At 45.5% G+C, this 18,682-nt stretch overlaps 1 protein-coding gene across 1 annotated transcript in view; it reads right to left on the bottom strand.

Moving 5' to 3' along the window:
* whrna (whirlin a) overlaps positions 1 to 16,720 on the bottom strand; it is a 138,720-nt gene extending 122,000 nt beyond the window's left edge. The window contains exon 1 of the mRNA XM_064971268.1: positions 15,983 to 16,720. Coding sequence (XP_064827340.1) covers positions 15,983 to 16,720 — 738 coding nt within the window. The remainder of the gene's footprint in view (positions 1 to 15,982) is intronic.
* Between the last annotated feature and the right edge of the window lie 1,962 nt (positions 16,721 to 18,682).

The following is an 18,682-nucleotide window of genomic DNA, read 5'->3' as shown; positions in this document are numbered from 1 at the left end:
CACTACGCCTGCATCCCTACTTCTGAAACATCCTCCTCTCCTCCCATGTTGACAGGGGTCTGGCACTGACAGTCCTGGTCCCTCTGTCTCTCTCCTTCCCTCTCTTCCCCCCTCGAACCCTCTCTCCAACTCTCTCCCTTTTGTGTCTCATCCACCACTTCCTCCTTAGGTTGTTGTCGGGCCTTGGAGGTTTTATGTGTGAGAGGTGCGTCTGTGAGCTGTGAGTCTATGACCTTTCACATATGACTAGGAGTGTGTATATGCATATGTGAGTGTATTTGTGTGTCTGTGTGTGGTTGCCAGGTTTCCTGAATTCAGTCAATTCCGGAAGTAAACTGGAATCTAAATGAAAATGTTCCCTCATTGCTTCTCTATGAGAAAAAAAGATGGCGTTCAGGGCCGTCTAGGCAACAGCTCTGAGATGTAGTGTTAAATGGAGAGATCAAGATCTGTCGAAGTTAAAACGCAAGACGCAGCCTCACAGACTCCTGTATCTGGTATGTGTCGCGGTCCTTCTCCTTCTCACACTTTCTCTCTGAGGTATCGCCTACAGGAGCTTAGAAGCAGGTGAGACCAGCCGCCTCCTCCACCGGACTCCCCTGCTTTCCAGCTGTCCCCGGTCACCCAGGGCCCTTCTCAGTGGAAGTTGGTAGAGAAAAATATGCTACAAGGAAAATGGCCAGATGGCTAGACGAGAGAAAGCTTCTTTCTAGCCCCACATGGTGTGTACGTACTTCCCTATCCAGACGCGGGGCCTCTAGGGAGCGTTTTGTCTCCCCACATGCAAGTTAATGGGGGGCCAAGCTGAGGGCGAGACATGCATTATCAGCCAGGTTCCGTGTCATGTTTTTCCTTACCTTGACACTAAGGCATTACCTAAGTTAGAATACAGAGGAGCAATAAACAGCACACCTCTATTTCCTCCCGTCACTAAGCCCCTCAGTCCTATAGTCACCACACACACACACACACACACACACACACACACACACACACACACACACACACACACACACACACACACACACACACACACACACACACACACACACACACACACACACACACACACACACACACACACCTGCATGTGCACGAACACACACCCACACCAACACACACTAATTGTCCTCATGAAGAGCGACTATATTCTCACCCATGGATCATACACAGAACCAATTACAATAGAGGGCACATAGAGGGCGTTATGTCTGCGATTGATCTAGTCTTAATTACAAGGATTAAATAGGAATAGCTGTGGAACAACGCCAGCTCAATAACTCATCTAATGTCCCTCCCAATCTCTGTGTTCACCTGTCTCTGTGGAACCATCTGTTTCATTACCAAGTACACAAAGATTCGGGAAACATTCCTCATCTGGGAAACAATCAAACTGAAAAATAATCTGCCTTCAAACAGATTCAATTATCCTGCTGATGGGGTTGGCTGCAGGTTTAGTCTTTGGACATGGCCTCTCATATCAACTCAAGCTATCATAATCCATCCATCCAGCCACACTACAACTCATAATGAAACACTATGCTCTGCATCTCTGGTGAATTACTGGCCGCATATTTATCCTAAATTGTGTCCCAAAACGGCACCCTATTCCCTACATAGCGCACAACTTCTAAGCAGAAACCCAACCAGGGCCTCCCGTCAGAAGTAGCACAAAATAGGGAACAGGGTGCTATTTGGGTCGTGGCCCTACTCTCGTGTACCAATCTCTTTAGCGCGGTCCTCTAGTGCCTGATAGGCCGATAGTTCCGGATCTACTTCCGAACGTATTAGGAGAAGGAGATTTCCATCCGTGTCTATGGAGACCCGATCGTCCTTCCGTCTCTAATCCCTCTCCAGTGCTTATTTGTAATAAAGGGCATTAATGTACACTCATTTTCATTTGGAGGGAAATTGTGTCTTCATTTGACCACAATTGGTAATAGCATAACCGTGAATGTGCCTCCCTGATCTAATATAACAAGGGATACAAAACAAGAGGAGGGAAAATAATGTGGCCAGAATTGGCCCCAATAGGCGATTATCATAGCTTCTGGCTACCAGAATGGCTTAATGGATACAATTGCATTTGGAGGACAATGAAGCATGAGACGCCAACAACGTTTCATTAATATACACTCAGTGTCCAAAATGGCAGCCTATTCCCTAATGTGCCCCATAAGCCCCATAGTGCTCTGGTTAAAAGTAGTGCACTATATGGATTAGGGTGCCATTTGGGAAGCAGCCGTATGAATAAGCCTGTCATTTCACCTAGAGACAATATGTCTAGCCTTCATGGCTATGCTGTGGCTGTGACCCTGTATTCTGAAGGACACCTGGGTCAGTTGAGTGACTATCATAATCTAGCACAGATTCCCACACAAATGCAAACATGCAAACCCGCATGCATATGCCCACAGGTCTGGTCCAATACTTTCCAGAGGCCATGCAGAGGTCATGTCAGAATGGAAGGAAATCAATTCAGGAAGTAAACTAAAACTCCAATTCAACCAGGGCCCGATTCTGACCCAAGTTTAGGCCGTGTAAATGGAACGTAATTCAGTTTTCTATGCATTTTTCTCTCTGTGTGTATTCTGACCTTGAATTTAAGCATGAGAATAGCATGCTATTCACCCGCTATTCGTTTTGGGATGGAGATCGTATAAATGAAGGTGTGTCTACAGATACGCCGTATTCTGACCTTGACTTAATCCCCTGATAATTCCACCACCTTTACGCGTGGTTGAATAACACGTATTCAGAGTGCAAGGTAGCCACACCTGCAGAGCGTGTTACGCAATTGAACAACACACACACCAGGATTCTTCCAACTGGAATATCTGGAGAACATGGGAAATTTGGGGAAAGTTAACAGAATTGCAGGAGCAATATGAAAAATACAATCAAAGAAGGCAAGTTAATCCAATGACCCCCAAAGCTTAATGGTTTGTATTGCAGTGGAATGCATGTACCGAATGCAGCTCAGGGTTTAACACCGTAGTCCTCTCCAAGCTCGTCACCAAGCTGGGGACTCTGGGACTGAACACCTCCCTCTGCAACTGAATCCTGGACGTCCTGACGGGCCGACCTCAAGTGGTGACGGTCGTGAAGAAGTCGTGAAGAAGGCACGTCAACACCTCCTCTCCCCCGGGAGGCTGAAACTTTTTTTCATGGCCCCTCAGATCCTCAGGGACTTTTACAGGTGCACCATCGAGAGCATCCTGACCAGTTGCATCACCTTCTGGTATGGCAACTGGACCACCCTTGACTTTAAGATCCTAGAGGCTGGTGCAGATGGCCCGGCACCTCACAGAGCAGGCTCCCTGTTATCCAGGACATTCATGCCAGGTGGTGTCTGAGAATGGCAATTTAGCCAAAGACTCCAGCCACCCGAGCCTTGGACTGTTCTCTCTGCTCCCATCCAGCAGGCAGAACGAGATAACTTCTAGCCCCTGACCATAAGACTGTTAAATGGCTAACAACTACTGCCCTTCCTCTCCCACGGTTATTCTCGATTCTATCTAACTGACTCTATGTTCATCCACAGGTCTTTATCCACAGAGGTACACATACCTACACTGAGACTCTTACACACACACACACACACAAACACACACAAACTCACATACACGCACACACTCATTACTGACGCAACACACATGCACTCACCCCTTATGCTGCTGCTATATCAACCGAATCTCCAAATGAAACCTGTGGTGTGACTGCAGTGACAGAATTACACCATGTGGCTTGACATTTGAATTATTACCATGCGGTGCTGTATTTTAGCTGTCACAGAATTACGCCATTGCTTGAAGTTTTAATTACGCCATGTGGTGCCGTATCTTAGCTGCCAGTCAAACCCCGCAAATGTGAAACTACATTTAAGTTTAGGCATTAGTTCCAAATGGTTAAGGTTAGCGTTAAGGATAGGGTTAAACCAATAAAGTATATATATTCACTAGATGACTAATAGGGGGTGCTGTGTTGAAGCCAACGTGCCCTCCATCTTGGTACTCTTGGTACATGTATTATATTACAGACACTTTAATGCCTACTTTGAAATGATATGTGAGCTAAACATAAAAATGAAAAATTTAAAATATCTAAAACCATTACTTATGTTTCTGTCCCTATTTCAACAAAAAAAATACTTAAATGTAATTTAAATACTGTGGAATAACATTCATTCCTATGAAGGAGTGCTCCTACTGGGGAGAGACAATATGGCCGACCGGTGGCTTTATAGCCTCTCAATGGCCAATACATAGCATCAGCAATCCAGAGTTTATATACATTATTTCGTTCAACTTAATTTTAGGCTTTAATTCTGGGTGGCTAAGGTGTGGGAAAGGATGAAAAGCGATAACAAATGCCTAGAACTGGGATTGAACACGCGACCCTCTGAGCCAAAATCTGCGGCTTAAACTAGATGCAACGTTAAATTTCTGCAAGTCTACTAGAGGCTAACAAGGGCTCACGTTTCCCCTAGTGGACGGTATAGCTTCCACATTTCGCCAGGTCCAACCGTAATCTGGTACCTGCAGAATCAAATCAAATCAAACTTTATTTGCCTCGTGCCCAGAATACAACAAGTGTAGACTTTACCGTGAAATGCTTACTTACAAGCCCTTAACCAACAGTGCCGTTCAAGAAGAAGAAAATATTTACGAAGTAGGCTAAAATAAAATGTAACAATAAAAAGTAACACAATAAGAATAACGATAACGAGGCTAAATACAGGGGGCACCGGTACCGAGTCAGTGTGCTGGGGTACAGACTAGTTGACTCAATCTGTACATGTAGGTGGGAGCGAAGTGACTATAAATAGGTAACAAACAAACAGCGAGGAGCAGCAGTGTACGGGGGGGGGGGGGATTTTTATGAATTGTTCAGCAGTCTAATGGCTTGGGGGTAGAAGCTGTTGAGGAGCATTTTGGTCCTAGATTTGGCGCTCCGGTACCACTTGCCAGGCGGTACCAGAGAAAACAGTCTATAACTTTGGTGACTGGAGTCTCTGACAATTTTTTTAGGCCCGGGATGGCAGGAAGTTTGGCCACAGTGATGTACTGGGTCATTTGCACTAACCTCTGTAGCGCCTTAGGGTCAGATGCCGAGCATTTGCCATACCAGGTGGTGATGCAACCGGGCAGGATGCTCTCGATGATGCAGCTGTAGAACCTTTTGAGTATCTGAGGACCCATGCCAAATCTTTTCAGTCTCCTGAGGGGGAAAAGGTGTTGTTGTGCCTCTTCACAACTGTCTTGGTATGTTTGGACCATGATAGTTCGTTGGTGATGTGGACACCAAGAAATTTGAAACTCTCAATCCGTTCTCTGACCTCCTCCCTATAGGCAGTCTCATCAGCGTCGGTGATCAGGCCTTCCACTGTTGTGTCGTCATCAAACTTAATGATGGTGTAGGAGTCGTATTTGGCCATGCAGTCATGAGTGAACAGGGAGTACAGGAGGGGACTAAGTACACACCCCTGAGGGGCCCCAGTGTTAAGGATCAGCGTGGCAGACGTGTTATTGCCTACTCTTCTTACCACCTGGGGGCGGCCCATCAGGAAGTCCAGGATCCAGTTGCAGAGGGAGGTGTTTAGTCCCAGAGTCCTTAGCTTAGTGATGAGCTTTGTGGGCACTATGGTGTTGAAAGCTGAGCTGTAGTCAATGAAGAGCATTCTCAGAATTCTCATCCTCTGTCCGGGAGGATGCTGTTGATGTGAGCCATGACCAGCCTTTCAAAGCACTTCATGGCTACAGACGTGAGTGCACGGGGCGGTAATCATTTAGGCAGGTTACCTTCGCTTCCTTGGGCACAGAGACTATGGTGGTCTGCTTGAAACATGTAGGTATTTCAGACTCTGTCAGATAGAGGTTGAAAATGTCAGTGAAGACACTTGACAGTTAGTCCGCGCATGCTTTGAGTACACGTCCTGGTAATCCATCTGGCCCAGCAGCTTTGTGAATGTTGACCTGTTTGAAGATTTTGTTCACATCGGTTACCGAGAGTGGTATCACACTGTTATCCAGAACAGCTGGTGCTCTTGTGCATGCTTCATTGTTGCTTGCCTCGATGCGAGCATGAAATGCATTTATCTCGTCTGGTAGGCTCGCGTCACTGGGCAGCTCGCGTCTGGATTTCCCTTTGTAGTCGGTAATAGTTTACAAGCCCTGACACATCGAAGAGCGTCAGAGTCGGTGTAGTAGGATTCAATCTTAATCTTGTATTGACGCTTTGCTTGTTTGATGGTTCGTCTGAGGGCATAGCGGGATTTCTTATAAGCGTCCGGATTAGTCTCCCGTTCCTTGAAAGCAACAGCTCTCGCCTTTAACTCGATGCGGATGTTGTATATATCCTGTGGCGCACTGCACGAGCTTCGAATAGTCCCCGCGATATGCAACTTTTCAGGGAAGTCAGGAACCAATATTCACAGTCAGTTAGGATGCAAAGGCTAGCTTTTTCAAACAGAAATTGGCATCCTGCAGCAATAATTCCAAAAAGTTTTGGGACACTGTAAAGTCCATGGAAAATAAGAGCACTTCCTATCAGCTGCCCACTGCACTGAGGCTAGGAAACACTGTCACTACCGATAAATCCACGATAATCGAGGATTTTAATAAGCATTTCTCTACGGCTGGCCACACTTTCCACCTGGCAACCCCAACCCCGGCCAACAGCTCTGCACCCCCTGCAGCAACTGGCCCAAGCCCCCCCCTGCTTCTCCATCACCCAAATCCAGACAGCTGATGTCCTGGAACAGCTGCAGAATCTGGATTCCTACAAATTAGCTGGGCTAGACAATCTGGAAACTTTCTTCCTATAATCTGCTAGTCTAAAGAAAGACTGTTTTGTTGCTTCTTTAATCAGAACAGTTTTCAGCTGTGCTAACATAATTGCAAAAGGGTTTTCTAATGATCAGTAAGCCTTTTAAAATTATAAACTTGGATTAGCTAACACAACGGGCTATTGGGACACAGGAGTGATGGTTGATGATAATAGGCCTCTGCACGCCTATGTAGATATTCCATTACAAATCAGCTGTTTCCAGCTACAAAAGTCATTTATAACATTAACAGTGTCTACACTGTATTTATGATCAATTTGATGTTATTTTCTTTCAAAAACAAGGACAATTCTAAGTGACCACTAACTTTTGAATGGTAGTGTATTTATCCTACCAGTCACTTTTTATGTACAGTACATACCTACCACCACTTCCTGTACCCCTACACATTGAGTATGGGACAGGGACTGACCTGTATATGCTTGCATTCTCCCGTTTCTCTTGTGTGTTTTTATGTACAGTACATACCTACCACCACTTCCTGTACCCCTACACATTGAGTATGGGACAGGCACTGACCTGTATATGCTTGCATTCTCCGGTTTCTCTTGTGTGTTTTTATGAGATGTTTTATTATCTATATTATTTGTTTTATTACTGCACTGTTGGGAAACAACTCACAAGTAAGAATTTCACTGTACTGTATGACACCTGTTGTATCCTGTGCTCTCTGATCAACAGTAGAAATGGCAGACAGACAGACAGACAGACAGACAGACAGACAGACAGACAGACAGACAGACAGACAGACAGACAGACAGACAGACAGACAGACAGACAGACAGACAGACAGACAGACAGAAAGAGAAGAGAGGATTGCCAAAGAGCAGCAGAGAAAGAAAACTAAACCTCTCTTTCTCTGTCTACCCCTTTCTCTTTCCCTCTTTCATAGACAGACAATACGTTGAAGCGTAGCTCTTGTTCAATAATTCAGACCCAGGAAGCCTTGAGCAGGGGACACAGCCTATCAGACGTCTTCTAGGAGAGGGGACTGAACAGGACTGGGCATCCGGACTCTCCCATGTGCTTAAAATCAATACCTTCCAGGATCACTCATTAGCAAGGCAGATGCCCACCTAGCTAGCAGTGGTACACAGAGATCTTATGCAGAGGAGGAGAAGGGCACTCATTCATTCTGTGTCTCCCTACCTTCTCCTCATGTATGTGTTTGTTTGTGTGTGGTTGCGTGGGTTTATGCGTGTGTGTGTGTGTGTGTGTGTGTGTGTGTGTGTGTGTGTGTGTGTGTGTGTGCGTGTGTGTGTGTGTGTGGGTTTATATGTACATGCATATCAGTAGTGATAACAGGTACCAGTGAGAGTTATTATATTGTATGCAACAGATGGTAGCGAGGGAGGGAGGTGGCAGACAGTGTCCAGGGTCATATGACGTGGGAGAGAAGAGACTCGATGCTGACGTGCATCAGATGACCCAGAGAGAGACAGAGCTTCTCCCAGGTGATCCTGGAGGTAAAGAAGACATCTGGATCCCCTAGATAAAGGCTGTGTCCCAAGTGGCACCATATTCCCTACATAGTGCACTAGCCTATAGGTCCTGATCAAAAGTAGTGCACTATATAGGGAATAGGGTGCCAAAGAAAAAGCTCTCATACTGTCATGCTCTGTAGATAGATCCTTGTTGTAGCTATATGACCAATCATTATCTATTTACAACATGAAACAGCTTGATAACTGGACTAGCAGAATCGACTTGTGACCAATTAGCTCACTATGTCGTACCAGACTTGACACTGCATGCCGTTGAAAGAGACTGACTGTGGTAATTACAGAGTGTGAATTACTCCGTGATATTCGGGGGCCTAATAATAATGTTGTAATTTAATGGTAAAAATTAATGACCTTTTAATGTGGCATAAACACCCCAACAAAAATGTAAGTAGGATACATATGCATGTTCATCTGCTCCAAAATAATCCAAACAGTGCAATGCATGTAGCCTACACTCGCCATTTGATAATTACCGTATAATGCCAGAGAAGTCGGTGGTTGAGGATATATTGGCACGGGTGGTGTTAGGCCCTAGATGAAGTCGAGGGCTGGAAAACCATGCCAATATATCCTTCAAACACTGACTTCGAGGGAATTATCACTTTTATACAACGGGTGATCAACATATTTAAATAATGATTTAAATATTTTAATTAAAAACGTCATTTTGATTAATTTAATCATACTATTTCATCCTTCCACAAGATATAGTCCCTTCACAAATCTAGGGTTGCTACCGAAACCGGCTGGTCGTTGATTCTATTGACTCGGTTGCCAGAGACGCAACCCAGTTGTTCAGTCTTTTCGTTCTGTATCTATGGATACGTTCTAAATGTTCCATTGCCATACTGGCTGATAACGTTCGTATCCCTTATTTGCTAGCTAGCCAACTACGGCTAATTTACAGTCACGTCAAACAGTGCCGCCAGGATTTAGCTGCATTTATTTAAGTTGTTTTCTAGTGACATTTATTTGGATACATCCATAACAATGAGGTAATGAGGCGCGTTTTCGCCCTGGCAAAGGAAATGTGCTGTCTCGTCAGGACACTGTTATTCAGAGCTAGCCAACAACACAGCTAACACAATCGCTTCAAACTGAAGCTGGAAAGACTGCAAACTAGCTGCACTTCGTTTTGTTTTACATTTTTTCAATTGACATTTCTTTGTATATATATACATAAAAATGATGCCAGGTTATTCATGGTTTAGACGGTCTGAGAAACGCTGCCTGTCTGTCTCGTCCCGATACGCTCATTACTATGGAGTGGCAGGTAGCCTAGTGGTTCGAGTGTTGGATTTGTAACCGAAAGGTTGCCAGATCGAATCCCCGAGCTGACAAGGTAAAAATCTGTCTTTCTGCCCCTGAACAAGGCAGTAAACCCACCGCCATCATTGAAAATAAAGCATTTGTTATTGCCTAGTTCAATAAACTATGTTGCAAATCTCAGAGAGAACTAAATGTCTAAAATAAAAGTGAGATGCTTTTCAAAGAGGAGATCAAGTTCATTGGCTGGGCTGATGGATTGAACAGTCAGATGGAACAGAGTAAATAGGCATATTAATGTTATAGATTTAGCCGGTGGCAACATTGTCTGGAATGCGGTTTTAACCAATCAGCATTGTATAAGTGGAAATAGACATCTGTTTACAAAACACCAACAAGTGTGCCTAATGAAATTAGCCAAATGTCATTGATGAAGTCGGGACACCTGAAATGGGGCTGAATGTTGTCCTGGGAAAAACAGGATGGTCACTTGTTCTCAACTAGCTGACCTTGTTAAATAAAGGTGAAATTAAAAATAAACAGTACATTTGCTACACTAGGCTACAATGTGTAGGCCTATTACCATGAACTTCAAATAGACCTACCGGTAGCCAGTGGCCGAAAAAATTGGTGGGTAAACTAATCACCGGTCGCGGTAAATATCATGCTCCCTAGACTTTCAATACAATTTTTCTGGAAACGGTGAGATCGCGGTAAGTCCACTGTGAGTGTAACCATACCTACGTCACGTTTCATTATGTTTCACCGTGAAAACAGTTCTCATGGGGACACAAATCCACAATAACGTAGTCCTATGCAGTTACAAAATCAAATGCTTCTAAAGAGTCAAATACAGGCCTACTGTCATTAATGTTGGATGGATTGGATGCGCATTGGTGTCCAGCTGTAGGCTAATTGTCAATTGATATTGGCGACCATCATCCGCTGATCGAGGAGAGAAAAACAAACACTGATATAAAACAACGAAGCTCAATATACGGTCGACTTCTTTTGGCTGGGCGCTCTAAACCGATGACTGACAGAAGCAAACAATGACAAATCAACAGATACATCTAATGCATTGGAATAGGGGCATTGGTTATTTTTTTTATCAAGGACACATGGAAAACAGATGGTGAAAATGAGGAGGTACAAAGGAAATCTATGTGTTTACAGGAGCTCATCTGAGGCCGACATTCAGCACTACTGAGTGAACAGCGCCGTGGAAAGGGAGACGGTTTGTGAACAGTGAACAGTGAACAGCACCGTGTTCACCTGTTTGTGAACAGTGAACAGCACCGTGGAAAGGGAGACGGTTTGTGAACAGTGAACAGCGCCGTGGAAAGGGACACGGTTTGTGAACAGTGAACAGCGCCGTGGAAAGGGAGACGGTTTGTGAACAGTGAACAGCGCCGTGGAAAGGGAGACGGTTTGTGAACAGTGAACAGCGCCGTGGAAAGGGAGACGGTTTGTGAACAGTGAACAGCGCCGTGGAAAGGGAGACGGTTTGTGAACAGTGAACAGCCCCGTGGAAAGGGAGACGGTTTGTGAACAGTGAACAGCGCAGTGGAAAGGGAGACGGTTTGTGAACAGTGAACAGCGCCGTGGAAAGGGAGACGGTTTGTGAACAGTGAACAGCGCCGTGGAAAGGGAGACGGTTTGTGAACAGTGAACAGCGCCGTGGAAAGGGAGACGGTTTGTGAACAGTGAACAGCCCCGTGGAAAGGGAGACGGTTTGTGAACAGTGAACAGCGCCGTGGAAAGGGAGACGGTTTGTGAACAGTGAACAGCGCTGTGGAAAGGGAGGCGGTTTGTGCAGCCATGTAGAAATATATGGTTTAAACCATCAGAAAGAGGGGCTTTTATTTTCATATTTACCACTGTAAAACATATTTACCACTGCATTTTAAACAAACAGGAGAATGCTTAAATTACCATTATTTAGAAATCTCCCCCAAAGATAGATTTTTGTTGCATTTAGGGGAGCTAACATCTAATTCAGGAGAGCTGAGCACCCCCTGATTCCCACATAATTCGTACCCTGATTAAATATATGAATATTGAACATGATTAAAGATTGATAATGATATTGAAAGTGAATCGGGCCAGTCATTTCTTCCTTACGACTTTGACCTGACAGGGAACAACTCTGGGTCTTCATATGCTGTAACTTTTGCTGTTCTGTGGTTAGGATCGCTTCTGGTCCTGAACATGAGTATACCATCCGAGAACTTCAGAATTTTCCATCAAGTCCTTGAGATGATTCAAATCCTCTCCCATTCTGCAACTCTAACACCCCCCCCCCCTCCCTCTCTCCATCCTCCTCTGGAAGGGAAATCGTTAGCTGGCGGCACCCATCAGGCAGTAAGCAGCAGCGTGTGTGTGCGTGTGCGTGTGTGTGTGTGTGTGTGTGTGTGTGTGTGAGAGAGAGAGAGAGTGTGTGTATGTGTGTTTTCCTCCAAGGAACAGCATTTCCACCCAACATGTTTCAGTGTGATACTACTGAAAAGCCCCTGATGCGCTCCTCTTCGTCTCCCTCTCTCTCATCCTCAGTGAAAGAAACGGGATTATCAACACACCAGCCGGGGTGGTCTTCCTTTCCGTTGCAGGATAACTAAGCCCTAACTAAGGCACAACCGCGTGTGTGCGTGTGTACGTGCGTGTCTGTGTCAGCACAGCTGTGTCAGCGCGCCTGTGTAAATCTCCATCCTACATCAAACACATACCTGTCTAAAGCTACTGAGCAAAAATCCAAATAGCTCAGACAGAGTCATCCCTCCAGCCCTCCATCCTGTTGTCCTACTTAATATTCACCTCAGACCTCCACCGGAGGCTCACCCTTCCCACGTAACCTTGGGAGGAGAGAGGGGCTGTGTCCCATATGGTGCCCTATTCCCTATATAGTGCAATACTTTTGATCAGAGCAAAAGTAGTGCACTACATAGGGAATAAGATGTTAGTTGGGACACAGAAAAGGCCTTTGAGAGAATCCCCCATGCCCAGTTCAGCTGTAAATCCATCGGAGCTGAAATCAGACATATGCTAAGGGTGCTGTCCATGACCAGAGTGATCAACACACATTGTAAACAGTGTCAGAGTCCATTGAGGAGGCAAGGTACTCTACAATAAATCATGCAGTTTGTGTCCCAAATGGCACCCTAATCTCTACATAGTGCACTACTTTTGACCAGAGTCCAGTTGTGCACTAAGTAGGGAACAGGGTTCCATTTGGGACACAGTTAACGTATTAAAGCTGGAAGTCCCATACAAGCATTTCAATTGTCTGAGTTTAGCCTTCATGGTGTCACCTAAACCAGGTACCACCCAGACAATTGAACTGTCACTTTAATGGTGCACCCAATGCGGTCTCCAGTGTCTCCATTGAAATCAATGTTAGTATAAGTGAACAGGCCAGACGCTAATAGAATGAGTGATATTTCAGCACATATCTGACCACAGCTCTGGGCAGTGAATAGGTGATATTAATGGCTTGTCCAGCAATACTCTGCCTGTAGAGAACAAGTGAGACCAGGTGATGGATTAGAGACACTTTGGCTGTGAACTGACCCAACCTTGCAGTCCATTGTAAAACAATTAAACAGCCACAATAGAATCAATGTGGTAGGGCAGCTGTGGAAGATCCCAGGAGAGACTGGAGGTGAATACAAACAGTACTTTAAGACAGACAGGGGATGAAGAATGTTGACAAAGAGTCTGCCAGTGTGTGTGTGTGTGTGTGTGTGTGTGTGTGTGTGTGTGTGTGTGTGTGTGTGTGTGTGTGTGTGTGTGTGTGTGTGTGTGTGTGTGTGTGTGTGTATATATATATATATATATATATATATATACCGGGCCTGCGTGCATGTGACCAATATAAGCCAGTGGCAGGAAGAGAGGGATGAATGTGTTTTCTGTTTATGATGAGAAAATGGGGGAAGTGGAAAGATGACAAGAAGGAGTTTGAGTATGAGCGACAGTGAAAACATGAGAAAAGGGGTAAAGATGAAGGCTGAAAGATTGTGTGAAGGACAGCTCCATCTTCTCCCGTGGCTGTAAATGCAGAAATTTGGATCAGTGAGACGAATGTGACTTCGGATGTGTCCCAAATGCCACCCTATTCCCTATGGGTCCTGGTCAAAAGTAATGCACTACATAGGAAATAGGGTATTATTTGGGATGAAATCTTCATTCTGCTCTCCTTCTTAGCCCGTCCTCCAAACGCACCACGGGAAAACATTTCAATATTGATCAAACCGGTGCACAGCCACACAAAGGCAAGAGGAATTATTCTCCGCCTGTGCAATTAAAGCATTTGATAAATAATTCACTTCGTCATTAAAAAAAGGAATGGACCCAAGTGACCCCAGCAGACCCCAGCTGGCCTCAGCACTCTGTTTTGGTCTCTTCTCTCTTCTGAGCTATCTGTGTGGAGAGGATGACGCACGGCACACCCCCGCATCATTACAAAAGTGGGCCGGTCCTGTACTTGAACAACAAGTGGTGAGCCAGGAAACCCTGGCCAGGATTGGACCACAATTATTTAGGGCAGAAAACATAGGGGTTGTTGAGCTGCAGCCAATGTCCATATCGATAAATCATGAACAGAGCTCAGTGCTGTTTTTGCAACGTTTACAATTCTGCAAAATGTATTCTCGACAAGGGACCGGTGAATTTTGGACAGATCATTTAATTATTTTAAAAGGTAGACCTCTGTTACAAATTGCGGTCTCTTGGATATGAGCTATGACCACTCAGTATGACCTTATAGTGTAGCATGACTTATAAGGAATAGGCAACAGAAGCACGCTAAAAGTCCTCTTACAATAAATACACTGTCATCGCTTTGCCATTTGAACCTCAGGACACAGAGGAAGAAGAAGAAGAATTAGAACTACAACTACAGTGATAGAAATCTACTTAAGAATCCAATCTTGCTGTTGACCTTACTCTCAGTCATGTACCTGCTTTACATGCCTGCTCCTTACACATGCAGTCCACGCACAGACAGGCCCCTAGGCTCAGCCAGAGGGGATTGTATGTTCATCATGGCCATGACAATTTACCATCAGCTAGAGAAAGTTCAATCTTTGATGATCACTGACAAGACCCCCAGAGACCAAGAGAGGCCTAACTTATAGCATGCCTGGTGGGCCTTTACCAGTTAACAGCTTGCCTGGTGGGCCTTGACCAGTTAACAGCATGCCTGGTGGGCTTTTACCAGTTAACAGCATGCCTGGTGGGCCTTTACCAGTTAACAGTATGCCTGGTGGGCCTTTACCAGTTAACAGCATGCCTGGTGGGCCTTTACCAGTTAACAGTATGCCTGGTGGGCCTTTACCAGTTAACAGTATGCCTGGTGGGCCTTTACCAGTTAACAGTATGCCTGGTGGGCCTTTACCAGTTAACAGCTTGCCTGGTGGGCCTTTACCAGTTAACAGTATGCCTGGTGGGCCTTGACCAGTTAACAATATGCCTGGTGGGCCTTTACCAGTTAACAGCATGCCTGGTGGGCCTTTACCAGTTAACAGCTTGCCTGGTGGGCCCCAAACCAGCAGCTGGGTTAACTACTACCTCCACCTTACTGCTCCACATATCCGTTCCCCCCATCCCCCGGCCATCCACACACAGGCAGGTCAGACAACAGCAGAAGTCCCAGGGGAGCAACTCTGAACAACTCTAAGAGGGTGTATTTAATTTCACTAGTCAGATAGTTCTGTTAATTCCTAAACAGCAAAAGAGTATGCTGCCCTGGTATAGAGAGCGAGAGAGAGAGAGTCCAGCCAAAGGGAAAGTCATCTCATCTCCAGCCTTCTCTGTTTCATCACTGAGTCAGACACTCAGATCAATCGGATGAGGCGGTAGGTAGACAGGCGTCTCTCTCTCTCTGCATCTCTCTGCTTCGTCCAATTGGACGTGGCCGCGGGATGGCGGGATTTACGACCCAGTTCCAGTCACGATGCTGTTCCTCGCCGCCAAGCGTGCCATGAAAAAGATGATCCTAAAAAAGCTCTAAGCGCTGACTGTGTGGCCCACCCTGGCGCAGACTCCAGAAGCAGAGCCAAGACAGACTGCTCAGTTAAGAGCTTCAGGGGAACTTTAAAAAAGTGGAGCATAGGAGAGCTAGTAGAGGCAGGCTGTACAGTGGGAGTAAAACATTGTAAACCAGCATCATTTCCTTTCCATCTCTTCTCTCTCTGTGTGTGCGCGCGCGTGTGTGTGTGTGTGTGTGTGTGTGTGTGTGTGTGTGTGTGGTGTTCTGTGTATTAACTCTGTATTGTGATTACACGCTATATATTGCTGGACACACACACACACACACACACACACACACACACACACACACACACTTTACCACACAACCACTTACCTTCACTGCTTCAGCATGAGTGACTTTATCGAACACTGTGTTGTTGACTTTCATAATCTGGTCCCCAATCCTTAGTCCCTCCTTTTCGGCAAGGGATCCCGGCTCCACCAGAGACACATAGATCCCGACCCCGTGCTCCGATCCTCCGCGGATACTGAAACCCAAGCCCTCGTTGCTCTTGTGCCGTTTCAGGGTCACTTGTCGAACCTCTCCTGGAGGCTCGTGCAGAAAGCCTCTCCCGAGCAGCGGGACGAGGGGAGCTGTCCCATCACTGCTGGTGCTGAAACTATCCGGAGAGCCGCGCATCGCAACTTGAGATCCGGGAGGGGTTGGCAAGAAATGCCCAGGAGGAGTTGGACTCCCACTGGGAACTTCGCCCAACGCTTCGGCGCTCCCATTTCTGGCAAGTAAATCCGATTTCAAGTAAAGGCCCTCCGAGGTGTGCTGGTCAAACAAAAGCTGGTCTGAGCGGGGAATGACCTGTCGTAGCATGGGCAGAAGTTGGCGTTTGCTGGGCGCATTGAGGATGACTTTAAGTGTTTGAACCAGGTCGTAGACATTACGCTTGGAGTGGTACACGTTGAGGCAGTGGATGAACTGCTCCCGCTCCAATTCGTTGAGCAGCAGGTTGAGCGCGTTGTGCAGCTTCTTGACATTGGCTGACAGCGTGCGGGCACTCGAGGCCACCGAGTTGGCGGAGGAGGAGTTGAGCGACATACGCTCTAGATCCGTGCTCATTCTAGACATGTGACTGGGTCACGCAGCAACACTGGAGCGGGGAGACATTTGGGCATTAGGGGCTGACAATGCTGGGTTATGCTCCTTTAAAACGGAGCGTGGCATAGCGATTCTTGCAGGACGTCCACTCCACTAATAGTCATATTGGCTAGGTCTGAGCCTGGGTCTGGCTAAGCCAACCGGCTGAATTCCAACAGTTTTAGAACGCAGCCTCGAGCAAATAAACAACTTAAGTTCAATGTTATAATTTCAAACACAAACTATAGGACATATTCAACAGATTTGCAGTTTAATAACAGCCTAACATTAGAACTTCAGTAGGCCTAATGCGTAATAAGTTAGGCTAATCATGCGTCAAAAAGGCACCTGAAATAGACTAACGCACATAGAAGAAACATTTCGGAACCTTGGTCAGAAAACTCAACTCTGTCAGAAAGCGTAATGGTGAGCACGACAAGCTTCTGTGTCATTAGCTCGTGTCTTGCTTTTGTGCGTGAAGAGATCAGGTAGCCCGCGAGCTGCTTCTCCAGTATCCACAGATATCACCTCGTCAACAGGCACCAGAGAAAAGCTTGAGCGCAACAAAATAAAAAATGTCTACTACTTATGAATATCAAGTGGTAAACTTAAGCCTACCATTATGTATGCGGAAGATTCGGAAATAATACGCGCGATGTTCTTGATAGAAGTAGTTATTTCGCTTGGTTCCTTTATCGGCGACCGAAGTTTATATTGTGGAGTTGTCTATCCAAATATATCCAGCCTGAGCTTTAAAAGTGTTACAAATAACGCATAGACAATTCAGCCATTTTCAGGTAATCCAGAGTTTTAAAAATCCTGGTAGTTTTTTGTTTATATCCATCTTAATTTTTTATCCTGCCTTGCGTTGACCTAGACTGCAGATGCGTCTCAGCGAGCTTCCCGAGCATATAGACGCTGCTAGAGTGTGTCGCTCCCTCTCTCCAGTCTCTTGTCAGGAGGAAATGACGCAGCCAACAGTGTGGAGTGACTAAGTTGCTTGGTAACAAACAACACACACTCCTCTGGTCGACCGAGTGCAGACAGAACTCTAATTGGCGATACCTTTTTAGCTTAATTGAAAAGTTCAATATTCGAAGCGCACTACAGATTGACGCAGTCATTATGCACGCAGGCACGCACAGATGCATCGATAATAATAAGGATGCGAATACACATGGCATCAATATGCACTGAGCAAAGAAATGACTGATGTTTAATTGGCTTTACCACAGCAATCTGATGTAATTACGTGGGCTTTAGTGAACAGACAATGTATTCCGATCCCCTGTGAATAGACACATCCAAAAAGTCCAAGAATGACACATCTCTCATAGTAAAAATGTTTGTCCACGGTTAACAATATGATAGTAGAGTTATAACAATATAACTCATTCTAGTCACATATTGTTATCAGTGAATGGACGTTGTTATTGTTGAGTGGGGAGCATGGCGGGAGGCACAGATCTACAGATAACGTCACATCTAGCTGGTCTAATTATAGGCCATCTGTGATACTGGATTATCACTGGATTATCGTTGGACAGAATCAGCCTGCCAGTCCACTGCGTTGACTGATGGGACAGAAAGCAACAAGTTAAATAGTAAGCGAATACACAAGTGAACCACCTGACAGCAGAGCAGGGTTGAGTTCAGCAGGCAAACATTGCAGACAGAAGTGTCACAAATAGAGCTGGCATGATTCTACATGTCAGACTCAGAGAGGTTTGTTCAAAATCACACGTTTCTGTCCTCCACAACATTGTGCCCTGCTGAATGCCTCCAAGTTTGCCAGAGAGGAATCGTCCAATAGCAATGTCAATAGAACAGGACTTTGTACCGTGCATCATATCAACATGGTATTAGCATGTTAATAAGTCAATTTCTCTTTCCAAAGGTCTGTGAGATCTGTTTAGGAGACATCAGCGCAGCCATGTTAAATTC

The sequence above is a fragment of the Oncorhynchus masou genome, chromosome 8 (assembly GCF_036934945.1).
Source record: "Oncorhynchus masou masou isolate Uvic2021 chromosome 8, UVic_Omas_1.1, whole genome shotgun sequence".
Lineage (NCBI taxonomy): Eukaryota > Metazoa > Chordata > Actinopteri > Salmoniformes > Salmonidae > Oncorhynchus > Oncorhynchus masou.
Note: the sequence above shows the minus strand (reverse complement) of the source record. Positions and strands in the feature narration are given on the sequence as shown.